This window comes from Barbatula barbatula (assembly GCF_947034865.1).
Source record: "Barbatula barbatula genome assembly, chromosome: 11".
NCBI classification, from domain to species: Eukaryota; Metazoa; Chordata; class Actinopteri; order Cypriniformes; family Nemacheilidae; genus Barbatula; species Barbatula barbatula.
This window is the reverse complement of record NC_136774.1, coordinates 13738263-13764886: the sequence shown is the minus strand read 5'-3', so window position 1 is coordinate 13764886 and position 26624 is coordinate 13738263. Positions and strand designations below refer to the sequence as shown.

The 26624-nt window shown below is 39.5% G+C and overlaps 1 protein-coding gene across 1 annotated transcript in view; it reads right to left on the bottom strand.

The window, feature by feature from the left end:
- Positions 1-26624, bottom strand: part of aopep (aminopeptidase O (putative)) — a 62142-nt gene that overhangs the window by 17080 nt on the left and 18438 nt on the right. The window contains exons 8-13 of the mRNA XM_079466877.1: positions 24483-24585; positions 24298-24405; positions 23638-23681; positions 20578-20638; positions 16653-16715; positions 15975-16058 (exon numbers count right to left, since the gene is read on the bottom strand). Coding sequence (XP_079323003.1) covers positions 15975-16058; positions 16653-16715; positions 20578-20638; positions 23638-23681; positions 24298-24405; positions 24483-24585 — 463 coding nt within the window. The remainder of the gene's footprint in view (positions 1-15974; positions 16059-16652; positions 16716-20577; positions 20639-23637; positions 23682-24297; positions 24406-24482; positions 24586-26624) is intronic.

Below are 26624 nucleotides of genomic sequence, written 5' to 3'. Positions count from 1 at the left end.
AGACATGAGGTTTGAGGACTGAATGACAGGTTGGAGAAAAAACTAAATCACACAGGAAACCAGTGACATGTTCCACAAACACAGGAAAAAAAGGCCAAAAGTTTCATAACCTTCTGTTCTCTTAATGTGTGCGTTTCCAATGTCTGGAAAACGTCTAAAATAAAATTCTAAAAATATTATCTACAGGTGCTTCGGTCTGTTAGTACAGACGGGAAATTCATTATTTCCATAGTGTTAACCATGGACATGGAGACGTGTATTTTAGGTGCTCTGAGCCATCACTAATTCTTCTTGTCTGATTTTCTGTGCACTTCTGTTACTGGGTGTCACAATTTAAATGCGTTTCACTTCTCATGCTGTTAATTTTACATTAGTTACTGAATTATCAAGCACATAATAGTTCTCACTACGAAACACATGGGATATGTGACAAATGCTTTAAAACAGTGGAAAAGTGCTCCTGCTCTCCTCCAGGGCCCCTGCATCCTGCTATTGTTCATGCGTTTCCATGGTAACAGTACGAATATTCAATTAGGAACCTGAGACTGTAAAAGTTCAGTACACATTCAAGAATTATGTCTTCTGGACCGACTTCACTCACATTTACTAAATGTGAAAACTTTTGACTCAAAATCTGGTAAATGAGGCCTTGTGGGCCCCAAATGTCATGGATCACAGTGATGTGGCACCCGTAGGCAGAAATTGTGGTTTAACGTTGGCTTCTAGGACCCCAGTCCTGGTCTCATTAAACACTCAAAGATGTATTGTGCTCAGAGGACACAAGTGCACTTGTAACAAGGACAAAGCAAAGCAATGAGTATAAAAAGTACAGTCAAATGGGTGCGTAAAAACTCGGAGACAGTCTTGTGTGCTGACGCAAATTACTGCAAGAGGAGTTCTCAAAAGATTTGCTTTCATCTGCCACCGTCAAGCGAAAACCTTGGAAACAGAGATCGTCTCTATGAAACTTCACGCCTTGTTGCCCTCAAAGCCCTGTGGAGGGTCCTGTGTGTCAGAATGCACGCCATTCACTCGCTGTTATTCTTGTACAAGCGTCTGTGCCTGAGTGGCATTATTAAAACACCAAGTGTGATTTCTGTGGCAGTTTTACTACTGCTGGGCTTTTTATGCTGTCTGACCACAGCCTCGTAAAAACACACTACGGCATTGACAGGCGGCGTAACACCCTGCCCGGGGTACTTGGGTTACGTTTGCCTTTTCTCTTGTTTTCCCTCCCTTATTATCTTTATCAAGCCTTTTTTCCCACCAGCAAAGTTTGCCTCAGGGCGGACTTTCAATAGAGTCAAAACACCAGAGCAGATCTCAGGGTATCCACGCTATCGGTGGACGTTGAATGATAACACATGACACGCGGCGGTGAACGCGCATTGGCTCTGTAGTTCAGGTCATATAAGCCTCTCGGTTTCAGTGGCATCGGGGTTCTCTAGTCGCCACGGGGAAGGCGAGACTTTTGTGAATTATAGATCATGTGAGGGAGGGTCTGCCCTTTAAATCCACAGCACTGACTGTAATAGGAGCAAGAGTTCAACAGCTCCAAACCTATAGGCAGTGAGGTCTGTCACGGTATTAGATTTTTAATGACATTATTATCGTGGACAAAACAATCTCAGTGGCAATATTATCACGGTATGTATTGCTACTTTTGGGGAAATAAATCAATCTAATTAATATTTTATTTTGAGGCAGAGAGAGAGAGAGAGAGAGAGAGAGAGAGAGAGAGAGAGAGAGAGAGAGAGAGAGAGAGAGAGAGTTGGTAACCATAGTTGCTCTTAAGGCAAAACGTTAAATCATTGCATAATTTAAGATATTATCATATGTATAGAATGAATACAATATCAATGATCGTGGTTTTTCACGATTATTGACAATACCTAGCAATCCAAGCTTTTAATACTAGGAACAGCAGGTTCAATTTTAGGGGGGTCCCTGCTTTTTAATGGACAGAAAGAATGAAAAGGAGACAGGAAATTAATGTGGGAACAGGATCGACTTACATTGTCCTTAGTGACGGCAGACGCCATTTTTTATTTTAAACCAATGAAACAAAACTGAGTGACAGGGTTACAGTCCATCCAAAAGGTTGTACTGTTTAAGGGCATTGGTCACATAAAATTTTCACAATGTTGTCACCTATTTAAAACTGTTTGTAAAGTAATTTTCTGTTCTGACTATATGAAAAATATTATAACGTTCTGCCACTCATACCTGCACTCCCCGTATGAGCATCACAGGGCCGTAACCACAGCTCCAACAGCAACTTCAATGTTAGCAAAGGACATTGGTTAAAAAAAATCTATAAACCCCTATTTAGACGTTAGAAGTCCCCTGTCCTTGTTCAAGGCGCAGCTCAAGGTGATGGACTCGCTCCTTGTACGGTTTAGTCTCTAGTCTCAGATTATGTTGTCTGTGGGCTGGGCCCTCATAAGAAAAAGGAGTACAGAGTGATCCATACCTGTGCGTAATCAAGCAGACCGCTCCAGACAGCAAGTCGATGAGACGTCACTTAGTGAAACAGATACGCCTGTTTTCACAACATTACCTCATCTGCGCTAAAAAGACCTTGACGGGAGAGGCTGCAGGGTTAATAGAGGGGAAAGCATCACACGTAGAAAAATCCTACATGAAGTGCGCTTTTACACCATCGCGCCGAATCGTTGCCTAATCATTCCACTCCGTGTCGATCCATGCCAGCCAGTAGGTAAATGTTTTCATTTTCCACCGCAGGGCTGATAACGGAAAGTTTAAGGATGTAAACACAAACGCATCACGCTCTGCCTTGGTATCACAAGAGACTGAGCTATAACGGCTCTCCAAGCATTCAAGGTTAGACAACCGTGTCGAAAATTCAGAGCCGAGTATTTTTTTTACAAATTGTTTTAGCCTTATTGCAAGCAATTGTAAGCAATTGTTTGTGGAAAAAAACACTGGTTTCCTGTCTTTCATACGTTAAACACGCAAAGAATCCCTCCCCGAATGAATGGATTGCTAGTAATGCTACATTGGGTTAGTTACACCAACAAAGCATCCAATGTTTTATTCACGCCATACAATGGTTTTCTTATAACCTCGTCTCATTTGGGATCAGTGAAAGTATTGTCATATTTGAAGAATTGGAAAAACTCCCTATGCCTGAAATACATAGTGTGAAAACTATAATAGGATAATCCATAACAAAGCTGTACTTGAAGTGTGTTTACTACACTTCCTATCAAAATCTTATCGTAACCCCCATATACTGACATCATTCACCTGCTCCTTCATTCTCTCTCACTTTTATTACAGCAGGACCTCCATCGCTCTCAGAGCTGAATGTAGATTGGAGCTGTTGTAATCTGGAGGCTCAATACAGCAGCTGAGAAAACAAACACGCCATACATCTACTGCCCCTATATACCCTGCACTTGAAAGATCTATTGTGTTTAACTACAGCTGTCCTAACAAGAAAGGCTACGTTGACCTTGACCCTTAAATATGGACAATAACCAGCAGCTCTCTTGATGGGTAACATGATACAGTTGTCTCTGGGATCTGTCATTTCAAAACCAAAACAAAGTGTCACACGTCATGTATGCTTTTTGACTCTAGTCAAATGTTTTCTCAGGTAACAGGCGTTATCAACCATACACTAGCACTCACAAAACCTACGGTAGGAACTTGAATTAATGGTAGCCAATCAACAACCTGAAACTTACGATAACTTTCTGTCATTTGGCGCAAGAATAAATCCATCAAAGGGATGTGAGGTTATTTGTGTGGTTGTTACCTGAAGTTAATGTGGGTTCTTCTGACCTAGCTAACTGTGCACAGGCTAGGACTGCCATAATATCTGAATAACATGACATAATTATCGTGGCCAAAATAATTCACCAGATCCATATTATCGTGGTATCATGTAATAAATAAATAATGAAATCAGACAAACTCATCTTTAGCTTTTTTTGTTTTCTCTTTTTCTGCCAATGAATGGCCTAAAATCCAATTGTACGAACTTTTGACTGTAACCATTGTAACTATTTAGGCAAAACGTTATACTTGTGAAAAACACAACGTACTACATTATGTTGGAGTAACAACCAGATACTGACACGAAAATATTTACGATAATATCATATGTGTAGTATTAATGTGCTTCGATCGAATTTCTCAACATTATAGACATTAATGTCTTAAAATTCATCTTAAATTTTAAATCACACTGTAAGTTTAAAGTGTTATTTTGTCATATAATATATATATATATATATATATATATGAATATTATTTTCATATTAACATAAATATCATCCTTTCCGAAACCTAAGATCTACAGTCCACAATCGCTGTTTTAGAAAAAGGAAAAAACACTTTTTAAGTGATATATACTGTGATGTCAAATTTGAAAAGCGCTTTTAAATACGTTTCAATGGTTAGATATTTGCAAAACCAGTGACCAACATAAAGGGTGACTAATGTTAAAAATGAATGGCAAAAAACGAAATATGGAGATACAAGGTTTCATAAGGAAAGCAGCGATATTTATCTAAACCCCCCCAAAAAAGTTCATTTAGATGTTTAAACAGACCACATTTAGGTTTACAGTGTTGGCGGGTGAGAGAGAGATAGGAGGGAATATCCTCAACATGCACCGCTACACATTCGCATAAAGGACAGCTTTGACGACTAGAACAAAAGCTCTACTTGTGTACATAATATCTGCAAATTGGGTGACAAAAACAAACAGCTGTGGGTGAAACACTGGGAAGAAAGGAGGAGGGAGAGGGCCACGGCGAGGGAAGGGGCGCGTGTTCAAAGCGGAGAGAAAAAGGCCTGTGACATCGCAGGTGCTGGGAAAACACACAAAGATGCAACAGTGTATACAATACGATGACTGATTGGTTGGTAAACAAGGGGAGGTGCAACATGAAAGATCAAAGCTAAATATCTACCGTTAATAAAAGCACCTGCTGAAAAATCTTTGATAATACTTGTGCGAAAGGGCATTAAAGCATAAACAGACCTTTGCGTTGTTCCTGACAGCACAATCGAAACAAGAAGATGGCTTTGAAAAACAATGGCCGAGTTCAAACTGGCATGTGCGATGTGGTCTAGACCACAGGAATTTCTCGATTTGTGTCCAGATGTCATTGCAGGGTGACCTCAAAGTGACCCGTCAAGATGGCTCCTCGCCAACATGGCATTTGAGAATAGTTTCTCTGGCTACGATCTCACAGTTCACCTGTTGCGCAGACTAACTCAACATAAGCTACTTGTTCATATTGAATTACAGTTGAATCAAAATGAGAAATCAGACAAAACTTCTCAGACTCCTGGAATATGCCATTATAATACATTGCCAAAGACTAAAAGAAAACTGGCATGCATAGTCACTTCTGCTGTATGTATCTTAGAGTTCAGTGTAAAGTGGAACATATGATGTTTCATAGTGTTTCTCATAGGGAAACGTACTGTGTAAAATAAATAAGAGGAAGATATGAGTTTTAAAGAAAAATGACATCATGTCTGCACAAAGAGCTCCAGTTATGCTACAACTGGCGTACTATAATTGGCAATTCATTTTTTTATCTGATGATACAGTCAGTTTTCATTATGTATACTGAACAGACACGCAACAGGCTACTCCCGTCAATCGAATTCCCACTGTAAAAACCCAAGTGCAAGCAAGAGTGAAAAAACAAACCTTGTAAATAAATGAAAATGTTACACAGATAGCATCGGTTCCTGCTAAAAGCCTGCTCGTGTTCATCTCCCCGCACACTGGCTCAGTATCCAGGAAAGATCCAGGAAAGATGTGTTATAAAAATTCGAGCTTTTAGCCCCCTCCTGCTGCCCTTAGATTAGGTCTCAGGGAACTGCTGATCGACTAAGCCTAGAAATCTTTCTGTGTTTTTCAGAATCTGACGTTCATTTCACTCCTGATGGTTTAAAGTGAAACCCAATGACGAAAGGAAGATAGCGTGATAGCATGCAAAGCCCAGAGCTCATGTGTACTGTGATGTGATCAAAGTCACCTGAGAACTCAGACGGGGGATTCACTAAACAGTCGAGCCACTGTCGCGAAAAATAAAAGCTAATTTAAAATATGAATAAAACGGTAAACTTAACTACAGTAACTCTAAAAAACACCAACAGTAACACTTAAAACCTTTTTGTGTGCCCAATTTGCATCAATTTGTTAGAGAATCAGACAGTAAAACAACACAGACAGCACATTTAATCGGCAGGTGTCATACGGTCTTAGTGAATTCCCCCTCAGAGAAATAACAGGCCTTTCACACGGTGTAAGAAAAGGGATCCTTCATAACAAAACCCTTCACAATACATTTTTCATCATGAATGCTACTGATAATGAAATCACACATCAAATCTGCCAAAAGGCAGACCATGCAGCATCAGAGGACAGGGGCTCTTTAAGAAGATTAAAGACTCCTGATAAGCAGCACGGGATGAGTCATCCTTGCACATGGAGACAGAAATGTGGCAGAGTGTCTCACCAGGCGACTGCTAACAGACCTTCTCTAAATATCTCCACCTGCTTTAATGCTGACATTCAGCTGCAGAGTCGCAGCATTGCATCCTAACACAAATGCACAAACAGGCCATCGCCCATCCTTCATTCTGTGTGAATTGAGACCCCTTTAAAGGTTAGGGTCTCTTGGTTTACAAGCAATGACTCATTTGTTTTTGTTCAAGAGATTGGACACTTGCTCAAGTCACTTGCTTTTCTTGGAGCAGAAGGTCTCAAAAGCATAGCCCTTTTACAATTATTATATGGACTATACAAAAAATTATTCCTCAATTTGAACATTTTGCTTTTCTTTATGTTTACTATTTGGCAGAGTTAGTATTTTTGTTTTTAAATATAAAAATTCCAAAACGATCCTAAATAAGGATACATTTACTTATGGATCACTATGGTAGATCACCATGGTTCCTTATACGGTAGTCAATGGTGATCAAGATCTGTATGGTTACATTTCCAAATATCTTTCTCTGTGTTCATCAGTAAAAAGAAATGTATACAGATTTGGAACAACTCGAGGGTGAGTAAATGAAGACACAGTTGTCATTTTTGGGTGAACTGTTCCTTTATGTCTTTAAATTTGACTATCTGGCAATTTTACAAGAAAAATTTATTTTGAATAAACTTGAGTTTAATGAATATAGTTTTGCTTGAACCCCATTTGCTTGTTTTAAGCATCGAAAATCATCACATTTTTGAGGATTTTACTTTAAAACAAGATTTAATACATTATGTCATTTTACTTCAGTAAATGTATCTTGTAGTATTTGTACTTTGAAACTAAATAAATACAAAAATAATATGTCTGCAGTGTGACTTAGATTTCTGCCTTTACCTAAAAAAAGACAAAGTACTACATGCTTTCTAGTACAACAACCAACAAATTCCACCCCCACTCTGACACATCCAGGAATATCTGCTCTAACATACGGCCATTTATTAATTTGAATGTCATATTTCGGACGGACCCCAAAAAGCACAAACAACAGAAGGATGCTTTGCGATCTATGTGCGTTATTTTGTACTAACGTCATTCTCGCTTTGTGCCCTGGCGGCACTGATTACAGTTAGCCATCCACTGATTGTAACAGTCAGACGGGCAGCTATTTCTGCCTGCTATTCCTGTCTGTGCCATTACCAAACGCTCTCCAGACCCTCTCGCTTCAAGACCCAAATATAGTGCCATCGAATGGATCTGAAAAGGGATCATTTTCCTGGCCGGCTGCCAGAAAAATCAATGAAATGGTGGTCCAATGACATTTTGGTTATTGTGTTTTATCGTGTTATTTTTTACGCTTGTATAGAGTTTGTGGTGCTTGGTTTCTATTTCTGCAGCGCAGCGCTACAGCCCAACCCACTGTGGAATCTCACTGGTCTGAAAGTTTTGCTTACAGTGTGAACAAACAAACTGCTTATGCTGGAAACCGGCTGCATTGTTAGGATATGATGCTGGGTCTACAGTATTTCCACTCACATCTGTTCCGTAGAAGTGGTTTCTTAGTAATATTATGAATGTAAAGTATTGGTTTACCTACTTATAACAAACTCAAATTGTCACATAAATTGGACACTTTAGATGTATTAAGTACTTAGTTTAAAGTCACCAGTTGCGACTTGAGCCATTTCCATACAAAGATTTCTATTGAGTTGAAATGTAATAATCCAATGGAGAGCCTCCCATCTACCCAAACCATTTCAATCACAGGATTTCAAAGAAAAGTGCAGCTGGGAGACTTACAGCACAAAAAGCCCTATTACGATTCCTTCCCTTTGACTGAAACACTTAGGGCCAAATTGATCTGTGCGCTTAAACGACAAAATAAACCCCTTTAAAAGTCTCGGTTATTGGATTCATATGTTTCTCCCTCAATAATCTCTCCGTCTGTGAGCCCAACAGCATTAAGCTTCCACATTAAAGGGCCTGCTGTGTACGCAGTGGGCTTTATAAGTCTGATCTGCAGACCTTCAGAGACCGAGAGAGGAAAGGGAGGGAGGAGCGTAATGAGGCTAATAGCTGCGGAGTCGTCTGGGAGACCCGCCGTCTCCCTCGGCCTTTTCCCCCACCAGACAGATGTTTGAGTGCTGCGCTTACAACCAGTGAGAAATGGGATGAAGTGATGCCTGAGTTACTGCGTTAAGGTTTTATTCACCAGCGTTGATTTCGTTCCCGCAAAATGAGGCCCTTCGCAGGCGAGGGGAACATGATGCAAAACACGGGCCGTGCCTTTTACGCGGGGCCCGTCTGAGTATGCTACCTCTTATTTACGAAGGCGCATTTATCCGCAAATTGGTATTTGACATAAATCCACTCGGAGCTTGAACGTCATGCTTGTGGAAATAGTGAGGAGGGACCATGTGTAATCGGTTAAAGTTACGTGTGTCTGTGCATTTCCTAACTGATGCCTTTTCCATGTGCACTGGAAAGACAAACACAGATGGTATTTAATGACACTGGAGATGTTGTGGCGATTTTTCGGTGAGGAAGCCACTCACGTTAAAAGCTTCAAGCTCTATTCCTCAGAGAACTTTAGAGAGAAGGTGCTGGAGTTTGTGATGATTGAAACGGACTGATTAGATCTTCACTCTTTGGTGTTCAAAATTGGAAATTTGGAAATTTATCTTTTTTGTCTCCGATATGACCTTAAAGCCGCATTAATGCTGGATTCACACGGTACGCGGTGAGCGGTGGAATTGCCGAAAGGCAGCCGCCTTTTAGCCGATGTGGCTGCTGTTCACAAAAAGTTTAAATATTTGTATCTTCTGCTGCAAAGAGCCGTGCCAGTGGAAAGTTGCAGGACTTTGGATCCACGAGCACCACTTGCGCACCGCCATCAAAGCGGCCAACGTTCTGCACGCATGTTTCCCTTTGAACATGAACTGGACAGACGCGACTGCTGCGTGAATCCAGCACAAGAAGTGTTTTTGTCAACAAGAATAAAGCTTTTTGAAAATGCTCTCCAAAGTGGATACATTTGAATACGAAATACATTTTCGAAATTCTATTCAATTGAATTTTTACATATCACTTTTTACAATGTTGTTTTGTTTCTAAGCAGCTTTAAATAAAAAAAGAAAAATGATTATAACCATACTATTACAGTAAAAGCTAGTCATGCGACTCATTTAGCCTCAAACCAAGAACTGGCCTATTATTTATTTATTATACTTTATATTTATTACATAAATGTATTAGAGTAAAGTTTTTTACATTTTCACTCCCTTCTGAAGCTTTATAGCTTTATGTATCAGGATTAGTGTGGCCATAGCCTGAGCTGTTTTTTCTCTCAAGGAAGTGACAAGCTGGGCAGGTCACCCAAGTCCTTCACAATATCGTGACCTTTAACATTTTGTACCTGTTATTTTATTCCTCATATTTTGGTTAAGTCGTCCTAACACGAGAAACATTCCACATGTATCACCACACGGAATAACAAAGTAGGTTTTTTGTATTCATATTTAAAAAGTACTAACCATATAGCTGTCAATCTGTTGCCCATTACTCTCCACCTGACTCAGAAATACGCTACAGGCTGCCTGTCTCCTCATCCCTCTCTAGTAGCGTGAAGCTAAATACCACTGTAAGACCCAGCTCAGAGGTCTCATGACACATGTTAAAGTACTTCAATCCTGGATGAAAGGAGATGGAGAGCAAAAAGCAACGGGCGAACGAGAGAGACCGCAGAGTTTTGCTTTTATGCACCGGGAGTGGCAGAGCTTTTTATATACATACTGTTCATATAACGCTTTGGCTTTTAAAGACCCTAGGTCTATATTAAAACCCTCTACCCTGTTCTCCAGCGATGCAAGCACTCCCAATTACCGTATCAAATAAAAGCCATCAGTAATATGAGGCTAGCTGATTATAATGGGCTTCCATTGGAAGTTGGAGGCAAGTCGGAAGAGCACCGACATTGCTTATTCCGCCCCGGTGGAGCACAATTCATCCCACACAGTGGAAACTCTCAGCCATGCAATTCACAATAAAAACGCAGACACGTGGGCACACATTAAGGCTAAAAAACACACGCACATGCCGGGGCATACACCCGCAATAACAGGAAAAATGTGTCGTACACTGCCAGTACACCCCATTGTGTTTGCGACTCTGCTTTTGTAACAAAATTCTTCAGCGTTACGTGACTGATCTGCCTTTTCATTAGCTTTTCTTTAAACAAAATCAATCTAGCACAAACCAGCGCTCATAAAGCCAGGCCAATATCTACATCGCATATGCGCTTTAAACACCACAACACAAGTTTAGGTCTTCACAATGCCAACCCTGGTCGCAGCTTTGAGCCTATCTGCTTCTGACTTTGAATTCTAAATACATTCAAACCTAAAATAACTTTTCTGGTTAAATGATTGCATGTTGTATAAATCTCTCTGATGTGAGGAATGTGAAGTGTGTGCGTGCGTAATAAAAAGCACATGACTTCATGGTTTATTCTAGCATTTGTTCCTGTTCGCAGCCTCTGCCCATAACTTGCTCCTTCGCCATTGGACGCGGCCCCTGATCATTCCCACACATGCAGACAAGAGACACTTGTGACATCTCTCTTCCCTCCCACATCCAAACACTCTCATGAACTACAAAAATCATCTGCTCAAGGCAGGGTTTTTGGCTTGTTTTTCTGGAGTTCCTTAAAATGAGATGAATTTGTTTGAGAAGCAAAACTGTGTTTAAGATGAAAATATAGTTTACTCTGGGAAAAAATTTAAGTTTACATTTAAGCAGCATTTCTACATGTTTCGTGGGAAAGTGTTTGTTGAATTTGAACAAAATCAAACCTCAGGAAAGATACAAAGACTACGAGCAAGCCAAAACGCATGGATGATTTAGAACCAGGCTTAGTCTATCAAATACTCATTTTCGAAACTGATCCAAAAATGCATACAAAACATTACTATTGAATGTTAACTTTGCTTTACTGTATTCAAAATCTAAAATTATTGCATACAAACCCACAAAACATTCAGAAAAACACTTCAGTGGTTTCTTATTTTCTTCCTTAGCTTTATATTATTTGTATAAATGAACTAAATGTTTATTCTTAACTAAATAAACTATTTGCAAAATGGGTAGAAGCTAAATGCAATGAAAATCCTATAAAAGAAGTATAAAATATCTTCATACCCAGAACAAGTATGCTGCTTAAAGAGATTTACCTTTAAAGTCATGTTTTCGTTAAAAACAAGACATAAATACTAATCAAAAATTTTTTTTTACAGCGTACACCCTGCTCTCTATAAATGTCATCCATCCATCAATGCCATCCATCTTTGGCTCATCACGCTTGTAGCTACATGTACAGCGTCTATGGGTGCAGGTGTGTGTTTGAGGCACTCATCAGTTTTCCCTTTAATGGCCACTAAGTTAACATAAATAATGATTCAGAATCGTGAACCGTCAGAATAGTCCTCCCCTCCCTTCCGTCACTTTCAGCCCAGGAGATCCAGCAAATGAAAAGGTAAGACTTGTTTTGCTTTTGTTAAGGAATCTTTCTGTTTGTTTTCTCATGGATCTTGCCGAACCAAGCTGAATCAGATTCCTGACGGCTGTACAGAACCACACATTTTTGGGTTGGCCTTTTACATCGGCCGATGCCAAAATATTGTCTAACTGCAGACCTCCCTCTCTCCCACACACACAGCCTCAAATATCAAATCTACAGTCTGTCATTCTGTTCACTTGTGTTTTAAGAGAAGACCTGGATTGAGGGGCCTATTTCCTGAACTTCTTCCTCCATCCCCACAAATCAGCACTGGATTCAGGATGCAGCGCACGGAAAACACTTCAGGGAGGGATTGGGACTCTAAGGAGTAGTGGGAAACAGGTCATGGCAATCAGGCTCTTTTGGATATGTCTGTACGCGGTACTAAAACGAAAATGGGTTTATGCTGTCAGAGGCCTCCAAAGATAAACTCTGATAAAGGTCTGCACATTCATGCAAAATATCGAACAGGCCGCAGGAACGTCCATTTGGCTCTCTGAGGTAACGATAATGTCAGCAAACAACAGGAATTTGGATTTGACTCAAAAACACATCATCTCGCAAGCAAACGCTTTCATCTGCATTCCGCTGAACGTTCAAAAGCACGCCTGACCATATGAAACAAAAGCCGAAAAAGGCATTGAAGAAGCGGCCGTGGAGAAAAAGAAAAGATTAGAAGATCAGCTTATCTGCTTGTCACTACGGCTTCAAGCAGTGCGGTCTAAGGAAAGGATTACGTTACTTTTGAATGTGACCTTAATTTCAGACAACCCAACATTCCTTTCGTTGACACTGTATAAACAAAGAGAGATTTCAACAAGAGACGAACCACAAAGCAACGAGGAGCTTTCTATAGTGTCTAGCCACTAGATTACCTGCTCACCAAACCAACAATAGGGCCTAAACAATCACTGTTTAGTTCACGTAAGGGCATAAGAAGGATGGTGTACAGGTGAAAGCCAAAATGCAGAATGTCAGTAATTGTGTAAACAGAAATGACTCTGGCGTATTGAGCTGTGCTGCTCATGTGGGGGATATCGGTTTGAATCTGGCTCACTAAAATAGTAGTTTACTGATAGCATACTTCAAGGAGTACTTTGCTAAAAGTATTGAACTACAGTAATCTAGCATACAGTACATACAGTATAAATTCACTTGCAGTATGGCGTAATTGAAAAAACGTTTTGGTAAACTAGTGGTGTACCCAAAGTTTACCATCACACTTAAAGTATACTTCAATTGTAAGCGTTGAAACAATACACTTACACTACTAGTACATTGAGATAAGTATATTTAAAATACACTTAAACTTAAGAATTTAATCAAATGATCTGGAAGTATGCTTATTTTTTGCAAAAGGATTGAATAAATGCACTGTAAGTGAACTTCTGGATTCTTGAGACATAAAAGCATCTGCCAAAGTAACAGGTTACAAACAGGACACCCGTGACTCAATGTCGACACCATTCTGAATATTTCACCTTGTACTGTATAAACGGTTAGCAGCTCTGTGGGAGGCTAGATAATGTATGACACTCTCATGAGTCCCTGCGGTTAGCCAGTGCAGACAGGATCTCTCATTAGTTTGGCTTTGGATGAAAATGGAGCAAAAATGAAGCTCATTATCACAAAGCGTAACTAATATGGCACATCAACTCGTCAAACACACACATGGTCAAATGGAGGATATAAAACCCCATTCTTTTCCGGCCCAAAACTTTCATTTCACATTAAAGTGACCCTGATCTCAGTTTAGGGTTAGTGGGGGGGTGTCTGGTCCTGTACTGTGCCAATTACCTATGATGTAATTACCTATGAGAGCATTGTGTTCGATGCCTGTGTTCTTGGCCCGCTGGCCCTTTAAGAGCCCAGCCTGTGCTTGATTTATGGGTGAGCAGAGGATTGGTGTGCTTGCTTTTGAAGTCCGTGAATGCGCAATATAAAATACACCTGGAAGAGCCAGGGGCACCCAGTGTTTTACACAAGGAGGTGGGGTGTGTGTGAGAGAAAGAGAGCGAGAGAGAGAGAGAGAGAGAGAGAGAGAGAGAGAGAGAAAGGGGCATAGGAGATGAGGGGTCACCAGTGTTTCCTTTCAGGTTGGCTTTTATGGCAGCACTTCAAACAATCGTTCGCTCGCTCTCTTTCTCTCTCCGTCCACACCCTGGTCATTGTACGGAGCCAACTGGACTGTAATTGGCCTTTCTTTTCTTTCACGAGCTTGCGTCTGTCTTTACTCCCCCCGCCATCAACGTCCTCTGAAGTTACATGCAACAAACGTGTCAATTCGCCAGGTGCCGGACAGACTGTAGTGAGGAGAGTACGGCAGACATACACATTATATGTCTGATCTGATGTTATTTTCGACGTTAACTGTAAAACATGTTTACAGATATTGTGTCTACATAAAAAAGTTATGTATCCCTTGGCAAATCCAGTGCAGTAGCTTACAGTTTTTTAAGCCTTTATGACTTATGACTTTCTTCTGCAGAACTCAAATGAAAATATTTAGAAGAATGTTATTTTTTGAACTATCCCTTTAAGTTAAGCACCAATGTATGGCTTTGATACAAGATCATCATGTTCATGAACATTTACAGTACATAGTATGTAGAAGGGTCCAAATGTTTGAGACCAACAGTTTCCAATAAAAAATCTATTTTAAACATCCACTTGTTATCCCATGAGTTGAGAATGTTTCAAAGAAATTATTTTTGCTTCAATGACTTTTCTACAAAAGATTAAATAAATGTGCCTCATAATGGGAATATATTTCATTTGTATATATTTTTAAATTCAACATTACATTATTTAATCTGACATTTCTAATAAAGTTTTAGAATTTTGTACCCTTGTATATCCGAGTACTGTGAACTTTTACTGTACCATGTACTGTCCCACAACAATACCTTTTTCCAATACTAAGGTTAGTAGCTTATAGACGACAATGGTAGTCGTCAAAAATGTGAAGCATCTGACATTTTAGAATGTAATCCAGAAAATTCTCTTAGCTTCAGTCGCTAATTTACACAAATATACAAAGACACCTACTATTAATGTGACAAAAACAGTATCTTGGAGCAGACATTACATCATTGTCAAACTTGAAGTTAACTCTTTCAAACTTCCTGAATCACACTCAAAATACCCACGATCACCCACACACACTGTTTATGATCTTAATACTATAGTCTCATCTATGAACGTATTTAAATAGAGGGCCAATTCTCTGGTGGTGTTAAGCCAGGCGGTTTGCAGATTCCACATTTGCACGACCGGCTTCTCTTTCTTTTCCATTTCCAAAGAGACAAATCTTAACTGTTTGACATTCGGGCTAAAGGCGTGCCGAGGAATCCATATACACGTATGCACAACTTCACAGAGCTGATAAACAAGGCCGGGGAAAACGGTAAACAAAAACCACGGTCATGCACAGGCATTACATCACATGCCCAATGAGCGACAGGTATCTTTCCTGGCTGAAAATCAGCCATTTTGAAAAGTCCAAGCAGATCCTCAAAGGAATGAGTCATTGCCATAACATGATATGGCAAAAATGACCAGCCGCAAGCTATTTCCAGTCGTCCCTTGATCTTACCCCCACCTATCTTTTTCTGATGACGGGCCAAGGGGCGGACACACAAAACGGGCATATGTTTGAGCCCTTTTCCAGCATTCAATGCCCTCCAGACTATGTCGTCTGTGTGCTAAAATCTGATAGCCCTATTCCACAGCAGTAAGCAAACAAAACTACGTGCAGACTCGAGCGGCGTTCAAACAGCGACCCGAGCAGAGCGGGAGTTGACGACTTGATTAGGCATGATTAAGCAAAATCACAGAGATTTCCTTAACCGGAGAGGTCGAAAAGATCCCAGAGTTTGGAAGAGAGGGCAGTGATTGGAAAGGAATGAGGATCAATTTAAGTGTGCTTGATGGGCTCTTACCTCTTTGAAGTTACCCTTGGGCCCTGCTCTTTTCCGCTTGGTGCCCTTTCCACAGGAACCGCTGAAGTGAATCCATTTTGCAACCTGTGGAAGCGGCAGATGAAGACGGGAGAGATAAAGAGTGAGACAAATGAGGAGAGACAGACGTTGGACGATACCTGGTGTACCACATTTCTGGCCCTCTACACTTTCCGTGTCTTAATTTTGACAGTTATGAAACCATAAAAGTCATAACACGCTCCCAAAGTACATACGAGCTCAATTCAACGAGTTTCTCTGCCATTTATAGATCACAGAAACACATTCAAAGACTGAAGGACGAGCAAGGAGACACTTGCAGCATCTACACAAAGAACAGAAGAGCTTTTCTTCCTCACGCAGAACAAAAATACAGTGTGATATCCTCAGTTAGCCACTGAGGGATGCTCCAGGTACAAGAAACAGCACAGACCTCCCACGAAAACATCACAGGAATTATAAAAATGAATCAAAACCTCGAGCACAAGCAAACGCTAACCACTCAAGAGACTTCACAAACTTTCCTAGACCTATTATCTAAAGTGCTACGTGTTGCACAGTACAGATAATTGACTATTTAGTCACAAAAGCATTACGATACAAACATTCAAAGAGCACTATTGGAAATTCAGTTTTCTAGAGCTCACAAAGTGCACTTACCTCTTCTCTGACTTCTTCCACCACTGGAGTCTGCAACCATTCTGAGCTGGCGTCCCTCAGCCACTGGACGAGAGGAAGAGAGCAGCAGAATGTAGAGAGAGACAGAGAGAGAGAGAGAGAGAGAGAGAGAGAGAGGGAGAGAGAGAGGGAGAGTCACTTGTTCCTTCCTGACGGCAAACAAGCTCTGTGATGAGCAGCACGAGTTTGAAAGACGGAGGAGTTACTACTCTAATGCTCCCGTCTCCTCTGAGATCCCGCACGCGCTCGCGCTGCACTTAACCTTATTAAAGCGTGTAGCGTCCGCACGGTGAATACCTTCCCTCGATCGCACACACGCATGCACACGCGGTGAGAGAAGTGAGGTGAACGAGTAACAAATGAGGAGGAATGAGGGAGGTGTAGAGATGAGGTGGACACAGGAAGGTGAGTGAGAGAGAGAGAGAGAGAGAGAGAGAGAGAGAGAGAGAGAGAGAGAGAGAGAGAGTAGACAGCAGTAAAAGGTCTGGGAACGGAGCTTCATTGTAATCAACTGCGTTAACTCCCCGTGCTGCTGAGGAGGGGCTCTCTCTCTCTCTCTCTCTCTCTCTCTCTCTCTCTCTCTCTCTCTCTTTCTCTCTCTCTCTCTCTCTCCTTCACAAACATACAAGCATGCACACAGGCTTCTTCGATGCCGGCTGTTCTCACTATGTTTGTTTCTTTAAAACTGATGAGCCGTGTGTGCGTAAAGATGTGTAAACACAAAGGCAGGTATAGTGACACCTCTCTCAGGTAATAAGAAACGATGGAAGAAAATATTGACAAATTTACTTATTCCACTTCTTTTAACAATACTAATTGGAGGAAGTACTACATATGCCAAAACTCTAATGTACATTATAGCAAAATGTCCAAGCAATTACTAGCTATTTTTTTCTTCGATTGATTCAATTTCTATTTTTTCAAAGCACCATGTTTACGTTTTCTAAAGACAATGTTGCTTCCCTGTACATAAGTTGTAAGAGATGTGAAATGTTAAATACTGTCATTGTTTATTCCACACCGTGTGGCTCTAAACCATTATAAGACTGTTTCTTCTGTAGAACACAAATTAAGATATTTGGAGAAGCGTCTATGTGGTAATATGTTGTAATTGTCTTTACAATTGAAGTCAATCGGGTCCGATGTATTTTGATTATTGACATTCTTCAAAATATCTTCTTTTGTGTTTTTCAGAAGAAAGAAAGTCATACAGGTTTGAAATGACATGATGATGATCATTTTTAGGTATATTGTCTCTTTAAAACAAACGACTTATTATTCAAACTACTTATTATTGTTAGCATGTCCAACAAAGGACATTCTTTTTTAGTGTCTTATGCATGTGCAATACATGACTTTATCGGCTATTTTGAGAAAGTTGAAGAGAATGTACTGTATTTATTTTTGTTTCCATACAAATGTGTCTTTGTCGTGCACTTTCGAGAAAGCAGAGTGGGCTGAGCAGAATTTGACTCTCAAGCTGCAAACTACCATTGTTAACTTAGATACCACACATAGCTGTTTTATGGCCCAGATTGCCTGCCTCATTCCCAGCACAGCCAGGCCTTTGTGTTCCTGTGAGACGCTGCAATCAGCCCCCTCTCGCAGCCAAACTCGTAAAGTACGCACAAACACACACACAACCTCCCTTCTACGCACACGCTGATGGTATACACGGTAAACGTGATATTTCTGAATTAACACGTCTGCATACGCTCCCAAACGCCCGGAAATTAACTGGTATTGAACAGTTAACAGTAGTGTGCTGCTTTTGTATAGGCGGTGACCGCTTTTTAAGATGTTAGACGTGCTAACGGTTCTCACTTTTCCATTGGAACTTTTGATGCTTTTTATATTATCTGCTACTAATTTCAGTCAACTTTAAATCAATATTGTACCTATTTACTTTCATAAAGCAAGATGATAGTCTTTTCATCAATGCACGTGATTTAGATAATAATTTTGTCTTTATTTTCTTTATTCTCTTTTCTGGTTTTATTAACCACCCAACAACAAAGTTACTTTAGGTAATTGCCAACACATGCTAATTGGTTAATGCTATTTCGACATACTTTTAGGCTTCTGTTATAGTATATATAAAAGTTAGCGCAATCACAATTAATAGTAATAGTTTCTTAATAGTTAAAGGTCCAGAGTATGAAATGTAGCGACATCTAGCATTGAGGTTGCGAATTGCAACCAACGGCTCATGTGTCGTCACGTTTCCGCTTCTTTGCCAATCACTTGGATATATCAAATTGAAGGAGCAAAATGATTTGTTAATGGGGTTTCATGTTGACTTTAGTGAGTTTTATGTTGTGTTCATGAGCATCAATAAGTTTGTCACAATAGACACGATTTCACATTTGATCTTTTCTTGTTTTTGTTTGAAAAGAAACTTGCCTCAAGAATTTAATGTTGAGCTTTAGTTGTATTCGTGCACAATCACTCTCCAAAGCTCTGCACATTAACTTTCAGCTGATCGGTGAGGTGGGAGTAGGCTTGACATTTCAGCGAATGCCACTTTGTTCTATGAAACAATCTTAGAATTTGTCTCTGTCTACCCTTATATCTTGGACCGCGGCTATTGTCTGGAAGCTGCTCCCCAGCTAATGATCTGACAGCCCCCTTGCTTTCCATTTAAAAGGTAAATGTCAGAATTAAGATTTAAGAGGATGCGTATCCTTTTAACATCAACCCGAGTGAGTGGAGTCAAAGGAGGTCATGAGATTCAGATTTCTTAGGTCTTAAAGACCCCGTGAAAATGGAGGGGTTTAAAGGGAAAATAGCGAAGGGAAAACTTTGTGGCTTTTATTTCATGGGTGTTTTTTTTAGGTCATCGGGACGCTAATGTACTCCTAACAAATCCACGTGTAATAGATAAAAGCTTTATAAACTCATTCTGTTGCACTAAAATACAAAGATTTAGTTTACTCATGTGGCACTACACAGCTTTTCATCCAATGAAATACTAAAATGAGAACGTGCCTCCTTCTTAAATGTAACTCAAAAAACACTATTTACTAACTTATTGTGCTTGCTCGAAGACAGTCTAAAAACAGCACGATGGAAAATGATTCTTTCCCATCTCAATTCTCCATGTCGCATGTGTGTGTGGTTGTGATTGTTTATTGTGGGGTTGGACTATTTCCTGCCATTATTTATTTTAAAAGAATGTTTGAGAACACAGTAATGGCAACAAACAGGAAAAAAAACAGGGTTTTATCTAAAAACAAATTTCCAGTGCTGGTTTTGGAAGCCACGTGTCATTAGATCGAATGTCTGGTTAGCGAATTAAGCAAATTCATGCTCAAAACTGTGACACGGACTTGCTGTGCTGGAACGGACTGAGACAAATGTTTGAATTGACTTCTTCCAGACATAAATTCAGGATGGATGAACAAATAGGTCTTCTTCTGCTCTGCTATGGTTGTCAAGTCAAGATTCTGAAATCTTGAAGAAATTGCTAACATGATAAAGATCTATTTGAAAAGATGGAAAACATCTTCCACAAACAATCTCAACTGGATCAACTGGAGACCTCATATCGCGACCACATTTCAAACTGAAAAATAATGTTTAAATTTCACAATAAACCATGATCAACACCGGAGGAAAAAGACATGGCTTTACGGTTTCACATTAGTCATCGACTGTATGTCATAACGCTTGTGGCACCCTGTGTGAAAACTTCTTAAGCAGGTTCATTAATGTCATTTTAGTTCTGTGTGCGTTCTACAATTGATTGATCTTGCAGAAATGGTTTTACATTCTGAGTGACAGGCATGAGACCGTCCTTCACACGTTGTGTAACAAACCTGCTTTTAATCATTTTGCAAAATACAGTGCTTTGATCTAGCTCGAATAAGCCAACGGCTCAAAATAGATCTGGCTTACGTATTCTTACCTTTGGCATTTCGGGTGTATCTAGCCAGTCTGAAAAGATGGTTTCCAGTGTGATGCCTCGACTGAAAGAGAAAAGGCATACATTTAGCATACGCACTTTTTGTAGCTCAGTACAGGTAAAGAGTGGCATTGGCCACAGCAAGACATTTAAAAACTATACTTTGAATGCATTGAAAATGGCTTTTGCGTAAATGTAACCCCAATTACAAAAAATCAAGGTCTTATGGCGTTTCTTTTTCAGTGTGGCACACAACCGACGTCTTTCAAATAAATGTAATCTTAAATAACAGGAAGAGTACAAGCATTGTATGTGACAATAAGGTACCGATTAGTTTTTCCCCACACCCCCACATTTCTTCGGCTGTAATTGAAGTCATTCAGCACTCACTGCAAATCAATCTCGTTAACTTACAAGAGCGCAGACACGCACACACGCAAAGCACATATAATCAACTAATGGACTCTCTCGGGCAGGAACGTTGTGTCTCCAAACACGTCTGGGCCTTTGACATGGCAGTCGAGAGCATTTAGGTGATGACAAAAGAAAAGCTAGAAATTTCCACATAGATGAGGAGAAAAGCCCTCCGTGTCAGAACAAATCACCGAGCTTGCTGGACTATGATTGCTAACAGGTCACGGTGCGTTTCGTATTGTCAGCAAATAGAAGCGATGATCAGTCTGCACAGAGATGGGTTTAATGAAGCATGAGGGCTAATCGGAAGATACTGTGATGTACACTCAGATGTACATGTAAAATGTGTCCTCAGATGATTGGTCATGCGGTAATGCACGATTAATAACTTATGGCTCACTTAGAGATCATTTAAAATGTAAAAGCATCGTTTGAAAGCACTAATTTCTGTAAATGATGCAATGCAATACCGCACCTGATAGATATTTAGCAAATTCCGTTCTTAATAGTTTATTTACCACGCTTGTACAATTTCAGTAATACAGTTAGCATAAAAAGCTATGATAATGAATCATAGTTAATATGGATGAATAGTTAACCCCAAAATTTTAATTGTCTCATAACCTACACTCACGCCATACCTGATATGAGTTTATACAAAACATTTTATGAGAATAGCAATCCCTATATGCTACTGTAGGTCCAAAATACTGTAGCAAATACATCACAATTTCCAAAACTCTAGTGTGTTAATAAATGTAAACAGATGTCATATATATATAAATATGGACCTTTAAGGGAATTGAGCAAATTACTCATTTTTAGTATTTTTTTTATATTTTTTTGTGGCTCAAGACATAATGTGCAAAAAGCACAACTTTATTAAAGTAATTGTTTATTTTAGTAATTTATATAATCTATGGCACTTATGTTGTAACTAAAAAAACTGAAAATAAATCAGAACTGTTACATTTGAGCAACTTCAATGTAGCTCAAATATCACATAACTTTGCATGTGATGTGAACGGTTGCCAGGTTGCCAAAGTCAAGAGTCTAAATCCCTGCTATGTTCTACAGTACAGCTTGATTTCCCCTTCTCAAAGTGAGTCTGTGGGTTTTTCCGCCATTTTAACATTTGCCAAGTAAAATTCTAAGTTCTTAGAAAGGCAGCACGCATCACTAGTAATTATGATTATATAATATAATCCTTTGCCAGAGATTTCATATTTGGGAAGTAAGACGACACTGGATCAAGTAAAGCGTAAATCAACGAACCAAGTCAAACAGACATTTACAGGACTTCCGTAACTGGGAAGTGGTGTAGGAGGAAAGGTTTTCCATGAAGGCATTGATCTGTCTTTGATCTGACACAAAGAGGCCCATCTGTGATTGTTTCACCACATCAATCTGCCCTTCCAGCGTTGTGCCGCCATGAATGTTTACACTTCTGAGCGGCAGACACAAATATTGAACGCCCTTACCTTTCAGTTTAATGTAATTTAATCAATCATCGGCCGGTGGCCAGGCCTTAATGAGGATATGGAGACAACACGACAAACCAGAGACGAAACAGGGATGAGAAATAAACAGTATATAGAGAGATTAGGGGAGACAGCTGAAGGTTTCAATGTGAAAGTTGTGCTCAATTCAGAGTCATGACTCATTATAAAGTCAGCATAATAAAAATAAAAAATTATATTTCTTTTGATATTTTTTGATATATAATATATCTGTGGGAAAAATATTAAGAGACCAATTCATTATTATTGACAGTTTTTCAGAGTTCACTATTTAGGTAAAATGATAGGTCTATCTTTTTAATTGTGTGAACTACTACTAATATTTTCGCAAATACAAATATTGTTAATATATGCATTTATTTGCAGAAAAATTATTTTTTCAGACTTTAAATAATGCATAGAAAACACGTTAATATTCACTTTTGAGCAATATAACAGAAAAGTCTTTCACATTACTGTTGGATGACTTTCTTACTCCTGAGGTTTGATTTTGTTTCAACAAGTTCGTCAGACATTGGACTGAAAAGGCCACAATACACCTGGAATTGCTTGAAATGGTCTCTTAATTTTTTCTATGGCTGTATATTTTAAATATATTCTTTATTTATTTATTCTGCATGGTCAAAATGAACCAGATTAACCAGATTTCACAATGGGTTGAATATGTACATATAGGTACAAAACAAATTTGGCATCAGACGGCTGTCTGGATTCTATACAAGTAACGTTAATAATAAAACATATCAAATAAAAAAAGAAGATACTCTAGACTTCCCATTGACCACAAAGCACACAAATATTTTAAAGAGCTTCATATTTCAAAGCTTCTTTTGAAATTTTAAGGACAACATGGACAACCTGTGAGTGATGAGAGAGTGGAAAGTGAAAAAGAAAATACTACGATGCACAAGTCTGAGGAAACATGCCAGTGGAAAAATAATTTGAGGTACTGTAGGGTTGGAGAAGACGCCTGTAAAGGTCTGGTTTGGCCAAATACTTCAGACTCAATGATCACATCATTCCACAGTAATGAAAATAATGGCAGAGCAGCTGAGGAGGAGATGTGCTTCATTGAGCAACTAAAGAGCACACACTTCATACAGCCAGTGTTGACACAGTTTCTTCCTACCTGCTCATTGCAGAAAATGTGTTCAGGAGCATCTGCAAGAAATCCTACAAGAGAAACACTACAAATGAAGAACAGTGTTTACAAAAAAAGCCACTACAATTGTAAGCCCAGAGGGTATTTGTGCAGGATTTAGGGCTACTTGGATTTTTTTGTTATATCCATATACTGTAATAGAACAAAATGTTAAGCTTTAAAATGTGATTAGTTAAATGTGATTAGACAGTTCTCTCCAATAACAAATCATAAAGAACTATGCTGCAAGTCTCTGTCCCAAACAATGCACAAACACAGTGGTGGCTTTGCACAAGATGCATCCATAAATTTGTTTTTTAAAAAGTTGTTTTTATTACTGAATATATTCCAACTCGAGTTCCATATTTGCATTTTCGGTGTGTTTTGATGCAGTTTGAGAGAGTTAGGAATAACTGCTCTAGCTTTAAACAAAGCATGCTGGTAACAAATATGTGCCAAACAGCCCTGTCTCAAATCAAGTCAAGGTAATACACAATCGGGGGGGGGGGTCATTGCATTCTTTCCCTCATACAAGCTGATGGAATGACATTGAGATTGAAATGACCGTCAAAATACGCATACATCGTCCAACGCCAACATTTGCGATTTGGCTGAATTAACGGACGGCTCCATTCAAAGTGCCCTCACCTGTGAGAGAATGAGCCTGCCGTGGAATTTTCTCACAAAGGCTTTGATGAACAGAAGGAAGTTCTCCTCGCCAACCTGATCAGCCAGAAACTTCAAGAGGAAGTAGCCCTGAGAAAGTAAGAGAGAGAAGAAACCTACAGAACCCTAAAGTCTCCAGATATCCCTGAGAAATGGAGCTTTCGTACCTTTACGTAGTGAACTTGCATGAAGGGTTTTCCAGGGTTGAGGGCATGTTTCACTACTGACGCACCAGACTCGCTCACCTCCCCTGTGTTCTCTTTATTGGGCCTGAGGTTCAAACACACGAATGTACATCAAATCATACTGTAGCCTGATAAGAGCTTCATCCACAGCGATCCGGGTATGATTATACTGACATCAGCATATTAAGGCCATCTAACAGTTTACTAAATGTATAAGCCATTGCATTCAGAAAACCATTACGGCTCGGATAGATTCTCCATCTACAGCACCATATATTACTGTAATGCTTGGTTTTTATGGCTCTTAAGCAACAACAGCACATAAGTGCACATTAAGAGTAGCATATAATTGTGTTAAGTCACAAAAAAAAGATGCCTGTGTTTTTTGTATATGACATTTTTATATTGAAATGAGTAGCATGGATAAAAACTTGTTTATTCTTTAAAAAATGCTTCTTGAAAGAAAGTCATATGGGATTGAAATAAAAGGATCGTTCTATAAATTATACTAGGGTGAACTGTCTCCTTAAATAAGCAGTTAATCATAACACGAACTACGCAAATGTAGACACTTTTATTTATAGGTTTCCAGGACTAGACGGTTTGCAACTGATGGAGTGTTTCCTTTCTGTGTGTGAAGGTAGATCGTGAGAGAGAAAAACAGAGCTTTGAGTGCTGACCATCTCAGCGCGAGATGACGACCTCGGTTAAAATCTATTGATCTTCTCTGAGAGATTAACTGGTCTTGCCAATAAAAGGCTCTTGTAAAAATGTGATCGATACTCAGGCGCCGCTCACCCAGACAACAGCTATTTTTTTATTTTCGTGTGCAGACAAATGGTCGTATTGATAGTGTGTGTACATTCTTTCTCCAGCTATCTGTTTTTGTTCGCTTGTTTTGTGTCAAAACGGATTCAATGGTGAAAAACCTCAGTATGATTGATCATGCTTTAATGTCTTATCTGTGTGATCACGTGTACCCCCAGTGCTGGTCGACACAGTCCAATGTCTCTGTGAAATAAAGTCAGATTTTCAAAAAAGATAGACAGGTGTTTCGCCTTATATGGCGTTTCAGTTTCCTACAACTGAAAAAGCATATATATCTAAACTAGCTTTCCAAAAAAAGGTGGGTGGTTGCTGTGCAGTTGCTGAGGTTTTCCCATTTTGATGTTCCTGATGGTTGCAAAGACATTGCTATGTGGTAGCTAAGGTACTTTGGGTGGTTGCTAAGCAATTGCAACCGTAAAAGTGAGTGTAAACATTTTAAGTGATTGTTCACCCAAAAATTATATTTACTCACCCTCTTGTCATTTCACACCTGCTTAACTAGAAATTTAGAAGAATGTTTGTAATTGAACAATGACAGTGCCCATTCACTTTTATTGTATAGACACAAAACCATTGCAAGTTAGTGGGTACCGCCATTGTTTGGTTACCAACATTCTTCATAATATCTTCTTTTGTGTTCTGCAGTAAAATGAAAGTCATACAGGTTTGGAATGATAAGAGGGCGAGTAAATGATATTTGGTATATCTGAGTTGATAATGTTTATGTGGCAGTCAGAGATCCCAACCCAGATCAACAGATACAGGTCAACTGTATTTATAATGTCCTGGGCTTCCTATGAGTTTCTTGCTGTATTTGGGACACTCACATCGCTTCTACATTATTGATGCTTACATTTGGTTTTCCTCCAGAAATAAAAAGCAGAGCGTCTTCCTCTCTCTCTCTCTGTATGTGTGTGATAAGGGGTAGCTCCTTTAAAAAGCACATAGTATTTCTTCCTGACCCACAGGCTGTCCGTGTATTTGTGGAAGTGCCTAAAACGGTTCAATGAAAAGTGTGACAGGTTTTCATTGAACACAATAGGTGGCCTTTTCTTCCAGATGAATGCATGGAAAAACAAACAAATAAACAGTTACTCTTGATTAGTGGGCAGTGTGTGTGTGTCACGATCAATGAGAATCACTAACTTACTCTTACTGTCTGGGTCATAGAGATGCCTTTTTCACATTGAAACTTTGCGTTGTGTTCTACTATAATCACGGTGAGGTACAGTCTAGTGCTTGTTGACAACAGTTTAACATGTGCAAGTTATAACAGTTTCTTGGTAAACTACGCTA